Source organism: Sebastes fasciatus, chromosome 18 (genome assembly GCF_043250625.1).
Source record: "Sebastes fasciatus isolate fSebFas1 chromosome 18, fSebFas1.pri, whole genome shotgun sequence".
NCBI classification, from domain to species: Eukaryota; Metazoa; Chordata; class Actinopteri; order Perciformes; family Sebastidae; genus Sebastes; species Sebastes fasciatus.
The window spans coordinates 5,169,910-5,181,578 of record NC_133812.1 but is presented as its reverse complement, the minus strand read 5'-3'; the positions used below and the strand labels follow the sequence as shown (position 1 = coordinate 5,181,578).

The 11,669-nt window shown below is 42.9% G+C and overlaps 1 protein-coding gene across 1 annotated transcript; it reads left to right on the top strand.

The window, feature by feature from the left end:
* The first annotated feature begins 1,122 nt into the window (after window positions 1-1,122).
* Window positions 1,123-11,356, top strand: serinc1 (serine incorporator 1). The gene is made up of 10 exons (XM_074614802.1): window positions 1,123-1,303; window positions 3,252-3,413; window positions 5,481-5,674; window positions 5,803-5,882; window positions 7,146-7,283; window positions 7,849-8,018; window positions 8,457-8,547; window positions 9,002-9,143; window positions 9,289-9,513; window positions 10,211-11,356. The coding sequence occupies exons 1-10, from the start codon at window positions 1,265-1,267 to the stop codon at window positions 10,347-10,349; spliced, it is 1,380 nt and encodes a 459-aa protein (XP_074470903.1). The 5' UTR covers window positions 1,123-1,264; the 3' UTR covers window positions 10,350-11,356.
* The last annotated feature ends 313 nt before the right edge of the window (window positions 11,357-11,669 follow it).

Genomic DNA, 11,669 nt, shown 5'->3' with positions numbered 1-11,669 from the left:
GATGCGGAAAGGGCCACAGGCCGGATTCGAACCCGGGCCGCCGCGGTCAGGACCAAGTCTTGTTACATGGGCGCCCGCTCTACCAACTGAGCTAACCAGGCGCCCTCGGCCCGCGAGTTTTATGTGAATGGCAGTTTGCCGTTGAAGGTCCCTTTGTTGCGCGAGCCCGAGCTGAACGAACCTACCAATCACAGCGGGGTATATGGCTCCCGGGGGCGGGCAATCGGCCGGGCTTGATGCAAGCAGAGAAACATTTCACAACAACTGTGGCGGCGCCCGTGTAACATCGCATAAACTCGATTAAAGCTTGATTTATACTTCTGCGTTGAATCGACGCCGTAGCCTGACGTGCACCTCTCCAGAAATGTAACTACACGTCGCGGCGACGCAGACCGCAACAGCTGTGATTGGTCCAGTCTCTCAGCGATGCTGAGCGGCCAGGACCAAGTTCTACTTCTCTCTGCCTCCATCTTTTCAATGTTTGTTCACACAAATCCACTCAGATATATTTTCTCTTTTCGGCGTTGCAGTAATGTCAGTAAAAGTTCTGTGGTTCAACAGTTATTAGCTCCAACTCCGCTCAGTTTCTGTTTGTAGTACAAGAAGAAGAAGGAAACTCATAGAGACGCCGCCGCCAACTAGCGGTTTGGTGGTGTAATTGCAGAGCAACACAAACACAGCAGGCACAACTTTATTGCGGAGTGACACCAAGTGGAATGAATATATATCTTGTCACACAGCCCCAATCATGTCTTTTTCAAAGCCTGCAGTGAAGAGAAAGGTTGGTGACGAGCACAGACAATTTCAGGAAAAGTGGGAGACGCAATAGGCCATGTTCAGAAGAACCGTTCATGTTCTTCAATGTTCCATTCATGTTCAGGACAGTTCATGTTCAGAAGAACCCATTCAAGTTAAAGAACTGTTAATAATGACGTTTGAGAAGATTGTTTTTTTTTTTAACAAAGCTTTTTTTGTGGAATACCTGATGCGGCCCAGCCTCACCCAGACTCTGCCTCCAGCGGCCCCCAGGTAAATTGAGTTTGAGACCACTGGTGTAGACTGAGAGCAGGCTGATGCCTGCAGTCTCCTCTGGAGGGCAGTAAAGCGCTCATGTGCATCTACATTTAGAAGAAGAAGAAGAAGAAGAAGAAGAAGAAGAAGTCGTGGGAGCATCATCATCATCATCATCATCCATCTTCTGGTAGAGAGCACTACAGCAGCAGCCATCTAACACCGACTAGAGAGAAGAGACACATCCGCCATCATGGGAGCCGTTCTGGGACTGTGCTCCATGGCGAGCTGGGTAAGAGACACACACTGTCTTTATATATATATGAGAGACAGTGAAAGCAGTGGATGTGTTATATCACTGTTATTAGCTGCTTTCACTTCACTGCTGCTGTCATGACTGCGCAATAACACCACACCGCCGCAGGCCGACGGGATCAGTAATGTGGCGCAGACGGACATAAATACACACAGAGAGTCAGCATTTATCCATAATGCTGATATAAAGGTTATAGTTAATAACGTTGATGGGTTATTGGCTCCTTTAGTGAAGCTAGCTACATGCTAACATGACGCCTTTGTCTGTAGAGCAGCTAAACTCACTAACCTAAATAACCACAAACCCCGACGCCTCGGCTCAACTAACCGCTCTGTTGTTAATAAAAGAGATGTGTTATTAATGCTCCGGTAACGTTATAACATGTTGACGTGTATTAGGTGTTTTTATGTCGGTGACCGTTCATGTAAACACGCAGCTGTGGATGATATCAACAGAGCTGTTGCGACACCGCAGCATGTAAACAGGGTCACGTATCAGCTTATTACGTCATCAGGAGACAGACAGCTACACCCTAACCCTCCCTGAGGAAGGAACCTGTCTGTCTGTCTGTCTGTCTGTCTGTCTGTCTGTCTGTCCGTCTGTCTGTCTGTCCGTCCGTCCGTCCGTCCGTCTATCTGTCTCTCTGGTTACTAATATGTTATTAACTAACCGTGATTTTGTGCGCAGATCCCGTCGCCATCATGGGGTCAGGGTGCTGACTGTCAAGTTAATTCTTGACCTAAGGCAGGGGTCAGCAACCTTTACTATCAAAAGAGACATTTTTATGCAAAAAGAGAAAAAAAAAAAAAAAATTGTCTGGAGCCGCAAAACATTTGATCATTGTGATGAAGGTAACAGTTTATAGTCTAAGTATATAGTATATAAGACTAATGCAGTGAGGGCCAACTATATTTAATATTACAAGAATAAAGTCATAACTTTACGAGAAAAAGAAAACACGTAAAATTTCTACTTTATGATATTATGACTCTATTCTCATAATACTACGACTTTTTTTCTCTTTATATTATGACTTTATTCTCGTAATATTATGACTTTATTCTTGAAACCTGAGATTTATTTTTTTCACAACAATGATAAATGAAAATGAAAATGTAAACAAAAAACAGTTATTCATTTCCATTTTTATAAATCCACAGGGAGCCACTGGAGAGGAGCTAAAGAGCCGCATGTGGCTCCGCAGCTGGAGGTTGCTGACCCCTGACCTAAGGGAATATATAACAAAATAATCTAAGCTCAAAGATTCACTTACTAACTTTCAGAGCTTTCAGCTGCATCTCATGGTCTTCATTCAGCAAATGAAGCTGGTTTAATTTGCTTCTGTTTATTTATCTTTGTAATAATTCCCTTATTTATTCACCCTTCTGTTTAATTTTTATTTTTTATTTATGTATTTATTTGTATTGATTTTTAAATGAATTTATTTATTTTTGCATTTATTTTGTATTAACTTATTCATTTTTGCATTCATTTTTTATTTATGCATTTATTATTTATTTTATACTTATTTTGTGTGTATTTATTTATTTATGATTTTCCTTTGCTTTTCAGCCCTTATCTATTTTCCCAAACTTATTTATTTCTGTATTCTTTTCTTTACACATTTCTTTATGCATTTCTGCCTCCTTATGCAAATGAGGGGGCTGTCACTCAACGTGTCAAGTTAATTCTTGACCTATGGGAATAGCATATCACAAAATAATCTAAGATCAAAGATTCACTTACAGGGTAAACGGGGTCACGTATCAGTTTATAGCGTCACGAGGAGACGGACAGCAACACCGTCCCTCCCGGTGGAAGGAACCTGTCTAACTGTCTATCCGTCTGTCTGTCTGTCTGTTTATCTCTCTGGTTACTGATGACTATATGTTATTAACTGTAACCGTGATGATTTTGTGTGCAGATCCCGTGCCTGTGCGGCAGCGCCCCCTGCCTGCTGTGTCGGTGCTGCCCCAGCGGGAATAACTCCACGGTGACCCGCCTCATCTACGCCTTCTTCCTGCTGCTAGGAGTCGGTGTAGCCTGTATTATGTTGATGCCCGGCATGGAGGGGCATCTCAAGAAGGTACAAATAATACATCATACCAAACTGTGGGTTATTAATTATAACTAATGTAGGAGAAAGAACAGTGTGTTTGTGACTCCTCACTGTACTGCTGTTAGGTCAAAGAACCACCAGTGCTGGCATCCTATCCTATTTGCTTTTTTAATTTGCTAAATGTGGTGGTTAGTAGTTACTTTTATAGAGCGCTCCAGGGATGACGCTGAGAAGTATGCAACGGTTAAAGCGATGTATTTTGTAGTATGTTAGGCCAGGCTTTAGCCTTTAAACCAGCTCTTAAAGCACTGGACAAAAAAAAGAACTTATACCACTATTACAATATTATCGAAAAATACCACTTAGATTTTGTTGTTTATGTTATGTTTGTTTACTTTATAAGATACTGCAGGTTTAAACCATTTATTCTAACAGCTCATAGTGAAGTGAGACAAACAGGATCATCAATGAGGGGAGATGGGAAATATAAAACATTGCTTGACAAAATTGACGTTACTCAAACTGCTTTTTCGGTTACAGAAACAAAACAGTGGACTGATCTCCCTCCAGATATTAGAGTCATGTTTAAAAGGGTCGTGTTGTCTCAGCAGTATCTCTCTGCCCTGTCAGAGGAAGCTCTTTCCCTCTCCTCTTCCTTCGCCACGCTGCGGTTCTGTAGCCGGTCTGTGAGCGTCACCAACAATCTGTCCGCACAACTTTTGTTTTACAAAACAGCTCCGTCTACACTCGGAACGCAAAAACGACTCCAAACACTCGCCGTAATATTTACATGTCACCACAGCTGAGATCACAAGTTAAGGGTCAAGAACTTTTTGTTACCACCCCTCTCACTCCCTTTCCTTTGGCTTCATTAAAGTCACTGTGATAACAGTTGTTGTTGGTGGGGGGGAGAGGGGCTGGGATTCCTGGTCATCACTCTGCTGTCATCAACGGTCTCTTTATATGCATAAATGACGAAATGGAGGTAATTTAGGTTTATGTCCATCGCTCTTCTGAGTGCTCCAAACGTTGCCTTCAATCGCCCCAAAAGCACATTCAATCATCATTCGGCCTCCACATGTTTAATGTGTTCCTGCTTTGGCCTCCTCCTGTGACTGGAACACTTTTCAAATGTAAAGTAGTAACTAGTCCGAGCAGTGCTAACAAAACGTAAAAAAAAGCCGGTAGTCCGCCATCTTTGTTATTTTTTCTGGCGCATGCTCATTACACAAAGCACCAACGGGCGAAATGAGGAGAGGACGTCATCGTTACCAAAACGCTCCGTTTCACACGTCTACACAGATACAAAGTAACTGGAGATTTTAATAATCTGAACCGTAGAAGGCGTTTTCAAAAATATCCGTTTTTATGACCCAGACTCAGTTTGTGTTTGGACAAGAGGCCAAAACGTAGAGGAAAATATCTGTTTTTAAAAATATCTGTACACGTGTAGACAAGACCTTAAAGGTCCATTACAATGGAGATGATACACAATGAATTTTATGTTTATTATCTTGTACTGGCTCCCCAGTACAAATAAAAAAATTGCAAAGACCAAGCTGACTCATGCAACGATGAATCACAGCTGCTTTGAAACAATACAACTTCTGGTGTTATTTGGTCGGTTGCCACCTCAGTGCAGCTGTTTAAAGGTTATTCTGGGATACTCTTGGTTATCATGTTTGATCTAATGAGGATCACTAATGGAGCATGAACAGCCTACTGGAGTTTCACACCTCAACGGGTTCTAACCGATTTCAAAAAAACAAAAAACATGTATAATTGCTAGTTGCATGTTATTAATAGAACCTTCATAGTGTCTATTCACATTTATTTTTTCTTATAGTACTTCCTGTTGCAATCTTCCCCGCGGGGGCTCTTAAAGTTTGATCTGCCATAATGGTGACGATTATGATTCCATAATTGCAGCAATAACCGTTACTAGTTACATGTTGAGGGGAAAGACAGAGCAGCTCTCTTAGTGGGTGTAGGACACTCAGTTCTGTGCTGCATGATCTAAACTCTGTGATTTGGCATAAAATGTCTTCCTGGTGCAGCATCATAGCTCCTGTCCTGTCTTCTGTGCTGCTGTAGATCCCAGGTTTCTGTGAAGGAGGGAGGGGTTCGTCTATTCCCGGCGTGGAGGGTCACGTGAACTGCGACGTGCTGGTCGGCTACAAGGCCGTGTACCGCATCTGCTTCGGCATGGCCATGTTCTACCTGCTCTTCTCTCTGCTCATGATCAAAGTCAAGAGCAGCCAGGACCCCCGAGCTTCGCTGCACAACGGGTGAGTCAGCATCCGTCCATCCATTCATCCATCTATCGGCGATTCATTTCCTGATGATCGACTGATCATTTTAAGAATTGAATCTTGCAGTTTTTGCCAGTGACTGATGTAAGAACTCTCTCTTCCAGGTTTTGGTTCTTTAAGTTTGCTGCAGCTGCTGCCATCACTATTGGATCATTCTTCATCTCAGAAGGTCCCTTCACTATTGGTAACTGGTCTTCTCCATTATTCCCTTTCAAATTAAATGCAACGTGGCTTGCAAGTGTTTGTACCGCTGTGACAGGAGATCAAGACTGTGGATACCAGGTCTCACAGGGATTATCCTGCGTATAGTCTGACTCACCGGATGTAGACTGTGTGTATACAGTAAGTCTGCCATTGTATTTAACAAGGGCACCGTTGCTGAATCCTGGGCTTAGACGATTGTGATTGATTTAAACAAATAAAATCAAGCCGGAGCATTTTCCTCAATACCATAATGATAATATGTGGAGCCAGACCTTTCTGTAAGAGGTAGGTCCGGCTATCCGAGACTAGCCTGCGTATGTCTTAAAGAACACATGGTGTGTACATATTGTTGACTATCCAGTGCTGCCCAAAACCATCTATCCATCTCGAAAATGTCATGAACAAAGACTCAAAGAGCCTTGAGAGTTTTGTGGGTTCTTAAAGGTCCCATATTGTAGAAAGTGAGATTTCAATGTCTTTTTTTATTATAAAGTAGGTCTAGGTGCTACTGTAGATAAGTACTGTGAAAGTGTCAAAATGCTCAATCCACAGAGAGATGCACACAACTCGTATTCAGAAACTGTGCTGGTGTCGTCAGGACTTCCGTAAGGTTTTGATGCAAAACATTCTCACTCCCAACTCGTCAAATACCGCCGCTTGGTCGGTGCCCCTCGGCGTCGGTGCCCCTGTGGCCGTAGTTGCGATTGGTTCAATTTCGGCGAGTGCAGACCAGATTTTACTGCGCATGTATTGTACCCCAAAGATATGACGCATACTCAGCCTCCTTCCATAGGCCTTGCAGAGCAGCAGGAAGAGGCTGCAGTTTAGCCCCGGAGCCGGAGCCCGTATGCACGTAGTACCTATTATGCCCCAATATTGCGATTCAGTTTTTCGTTTTCGTTTCATTTCACGTTTTTATATCGCAGTATTTTGTGGCACGATATTTCATCAAACCCCTACTGACTAGCGACTCACGGGACTGACAATACTAACGAGTCACGTGACTCACGGGACTGACAATACCGACAAGTAACGTGACTAAATTTGAATTGACAAAATGTGACATAAATTGATATTTCTGTTTTAATTTGCGTCTTAATTCTTTACAATTGTATTAATTCCCTTATTTATTTACTCTTCTGTTTAATTTTCCCTTTTATTTACTTATACATTTATTTTTTTATAAATTGTTAAATGTATTTATGCATTTATGTAGTAACGTAACGCTCAATGTCTTCCACAGTGTGGTTCTATATCGGCATGGCTGGAGCCTTCTGCTTCATCCTCATCCAGCTGGTTTTACTCATCGACTTCGCCCATTCCTGGAACGAGTCCTGGGTGGAGAAGATGGAGGAGGGCAACTCTCGCTGCTGGTATGCAGGTATGGTGACTGTTATTACGAGGCTAAACATGAGGATACAAACTTGATCCATAACAACCTTTAAAAAGCAAAGTGTTATTTACAGCTCGTCAGCTGTGTTTTGACTGTTTTATGTGACAGTGATGGAAATAAATTGCACCTTAAATGTTTAGGTGACAGCTCTCATTAAGACAACAAAGGAATGTGTTAAAGGAACAGTGTGTAGGATTTGGTGGCATCTAGAGGTGTGGTTGCAGATTGCAAACCCGAGTACCCCTCCGCTCACTCCTCTCTTTCCAAGACTGTGATAACGTGAGCCGCCAAGTGCAAAACCGTGGTAACGCCTCGCTCAGTGGCCATCCATACCATAATAACACTACTTTTGGAGCAACGGAAGTCAGATGGCGGCTTTTTTTTGATGATAATGAGATTAAAGACAGTAATAATGATAATATATTCATGCATACACATAAGAGATTGGAACAGAATATCTGGTAGCTTTCAGGTGAAGGGCGTCCCGTAAACAGCCCGTTAAACGGTGATGAATTATTAATGAAAGGCCTGTCCTGTTGTTTTGTGTTTGCAGCCCTGCTCTCGGTCACCACGATCAACTACTTGTTGTCTCTGGTGTCTCTGATCATGTTCTACGTCTACTACACCCACTCCGACGGTTGCACTGAAAACAAGGTCTTCATCAGCATCAACATGCTGCTCTGCGTCGGCGCCTCCGTCCTCTCCATCCTGCCTCAGATCCAGGTTCTCTCTTACATTCATGTCTGTGACTAAAGAAAGGGAAAAATCAGTCTCACCACCATTTCTCATTCTCTTCCCAGAGGATTTTCAGTTAATTCATGTTTTAAGGACTGTACTCAACACAAACCAAGATCTGAGATCTCACAACTGAGGCTGTTAACTTTGTACACATGTGGTTCAGCTAACAATGTGAGGCTGGTATTTTCGTGATTTAGAAATGATGTTGAGCAGCATTGCATTAGAAAACACGTGATGATAACAGCATGTAGAAAGACATGGGTGATAAAGAGGCGATAGAGAAAGACTAATACCATTCAGAATGTGCTGATATTGTGTCATTTTCCTCCATGAGGCTCAGCGGATACGAGCGGAGTGCTTTTAGTTGTTAGAGTTGGTCTTGGATTGATTTCCTTACTAATGCCTGCTGTTCTCTGTGTGAAGGAGTCCCAGCCCCGGTCTGGCCTGCTGCAGTCCTCCCTGGTCACCCTGTACACCATGTACCTGACCTGGTCTGCCATGACCAATGAGCCTGGTAGGATAACATCCATACTATATATATATAAAGTTTCATCAGCGATATCCTAACTACCTGTGCTGCTTTCACTTTGCTCTGTTTGCACTGTGAGCTTGTATCAATATATATTAGTGGAATATGAATGTGCATGTAAACGTAGTCACTGTTTATCATAACTGGTAGAAGGTAAGCTCTGGTCAAACTCATGAAAATAGGATCCAAGTAACCAATTGGAATTGTCTTTAAAAAAAGACCACACAGCAGCTGCCCCTGATGATGAGGAGGAGGATGACGATATATCATGATTACATGATATTACAATACGTCCTGTTTCCAGCCATCCGTCATTGTGTCAGATGTCTCCACACTTGTTTCTCTGTGAGACGAAAGAAGATAAATAAAAGGTGTTGTGCTGGATACAGTAACCCATCAATGACAGCATGAATTAAAAATCTTTTCTTGTGGCTCACAGACAGGAAATGTAACCCGAGCCTTCTGGGTATTATCGGGCTGAACAGCACCAGTCCTGCAGGTCAGGACCATGTGGTTCAGTGGTGGGATGCCCAAGGGATTGTGGGATTGATCCTTTTCCTCATGTGTGTCCTCTACTCCAGGTGAGAGCAAGGATTTTAATTATATTTCACCTTGTGAAGAAAAACTCACAGTTTAATAATAATCACCAACCGGACCTGCCTCCGTCTGTCTCCTCGTGTTGTTGTTTGGTATTGTATATTTATTTCTCCTCTGTTTGTCCATCAGTATCCGTAACTCGTCCAACGCCCAGGTGAACAAGCTGACTCTGACCAGCGACGAGTCGGCTCTGATCGAGGACGGGCCTCAGGCTGACGGCTTCGAGGAGGGCGGCGGCACCAACAGGGCTGTGGACAACGAGAAGGACGGCGTCACCTACTCCTACTCTTTCTTCCACTTCATGCTGTTCCTGGCATCGCTCTACATCATGATGACGCTCACCAACTGGTACAGGTAGGTTTCACAGTGAGATGAAGGAACGGTGGGGAGTTCTATGGCACAGAGGGAGAAGAGCATAAAAGAGACACTTTTCCTCTGAACACTAGTTCAGACTGATGGCTTTGCTGCCATCCTGAGGTTTAACACGTTTACTGACGGCGACAGGATTGACCAGATTCGAATTCAATATAACGCCGGGCTTTGCTCATGCTTTACGTTTTCTTCCAATAGAGTTGGGCCGGTGTAAACAGAGGTTATTTGCATAAAAACACACAATTCAAATGATTATGATTATTTAAATATTTGCTTTGATTAAAAAAAAAATCTTGGTAAGTTGTTAGGAAGTTAAACAATTCATAATCCCCTCTCCAATATCTATTTTAACTTGCTGTGAAAACATCTCCTTCAAACAACTTGATTCATTCAAGTTTGTCGCCAAAAACTAAATTTTAGGACATCACATTTGAACACATCATGATAACGTTGAAATTGAAATAACCAACACAACATTAAGCCGGCGCAAAATTTATGCAAAACAACAGATAAACATCGGCTACTGCCATCAGCGAAGGTCCTCTTATGTGCCTTTTAGGCCGACGGCAGCCAACAAGGTGAATATCGGCCGATACCTAGGTATAAACGGTGCATTCCTAGAACCCAGGCTGGCAGCAGTGGAGTATCAGTTTGTCAGCTGATGTGTTTCTCTCTGCAGCCCCGACTCCAACTACGAGGCCATGACCAGCAAGTGGCCGTCGGTGTGGGTGAAGATCTCCTCCAGCTGGATCTGCATCGCCCTCTACGTGTGGACTCTGGTGGCTCCGCTGGTCCTGATCAACAGAGACTTTGACTGAAACACACACACACACACACACACTCACTGTCCCACTGCTCGTACACACATCCATGCTCCGCTTCATCCGTGTTTTGTTTCAGCAAAGTCGGTAGAACAGTAGGTAGCTAACCCTGCATCAGTTCCAGCCGGAGGGGCCGGGGCTGTTTCAGGACTGTTCAGTTTGGAAGCTGCGGCTCGTCTCATGTGGTTGCAGCTTCCTCACTGCGGGGCTGATGATTGTCCTGTCCCAGCTCTGACTGCAGCCTGGCTCCTCTGCTCTAATCTCATTGTGAATCCTCAGCAGCCCGTTGTAGTGGTTTCGCCATGCTGTTGCCATTGTAAATATATCCGGTGTATTCCTAGTGGATGATTTAGTTTTCTTTCTCTAAAAACAGAGCTGCATGCTTTTTCCTTTAAAGCCTGACGTGACATGAACAGTAGCTGTATCTGAAGCTTTTTTATGAGGATGATGATGGCCGCCCTCATTGATTGGTGTGCAGCAACAGTTGACTGCAGTATTACATATGGAAATGCTGTTACATGTTAATTAATTGCTTAACTTGTGCTAATGTCAGATGGCTTCAGTTGTGTATGAGCAGGACTCCAGCTGTGGCCCTGAGAGACGAGAGCAGCTCATTGTGGTTCACTAACTCGTACCCATCTCCAGGCATGAGCAGTGCTGTGTAGCGTTGTGTGTGTGTGTGTGTGGTATTCTAGCCATCCGCTATCGTGTGTTGAAGCTCTCCCAGCTGTGTGTCCTCTGCAGCTTGCACATACACAACAAAGGCATTCCTGTTTTTGTTGCTTCTGATTTGATTTTGACTTTAAATGTAAAATTGAAATTGATTGTTTGAAAACCTCTAGATAACTTATTTGGTAGTGTTTAGCATTAGCATGTAGTTTCTCACACACGTTGTGTGTATACATTTGTATGATTTGATTGACTGTGTTTTTATCCTAATAGGATTTTTCTCTTGACATGTAAAAGTATGTTGTAACTCGTTTAATAAAACGGAGGAAAAAGAGGTCAAGTTTGTTTTGCGTCTTGCCTCTGTGTAGCTGGGCCGTGCACTGTAACGCCCTCTCAGTGGTATGTTTGGACAGGAAGACTGGTCAAAAGTCATAGTATGTCGAAAAAATGAAAGAATTCATAGTATAGTATGTTAAAAAGTAATAGTATATTAAAAAATAGTCATAAAAAAAATCATAATATAGTATGTCAAAAAAGGATAAAAAAAAGTCACAGCATAGTATGGTGAAAAAAATTAAATGAATTCATGGTATTTTTTCAAAAATATCACAGAATAGTATGCTGACAAAGGTTTAAAAAAAAAGTCAT

Excerpts from the sequence above, each read along its gene's own strand:
- serinc1 (XM_074614802.1), top strand. The coding sequence starts at position 1,265 with ATGGGAGCCGTTCTGGGACTGTGCTCCATGGCGAGCTGG. Across the intron at positions 7,284-7,848 it reads CTCTCGCTGCTGGTATGCAG|CCCTGCTCTCGGTCACCACG; the intron begins GTATGGTGACTG and ends TTGTGTTTGCAG. Across the intron at positions 9,514-10,210 it reads ACGCTCACCAACTGGTACAG|CCCCGACTCCAACTACGAGG; the intron begins GTAGGTTTCACA and ends TTCTCTCTGCAG.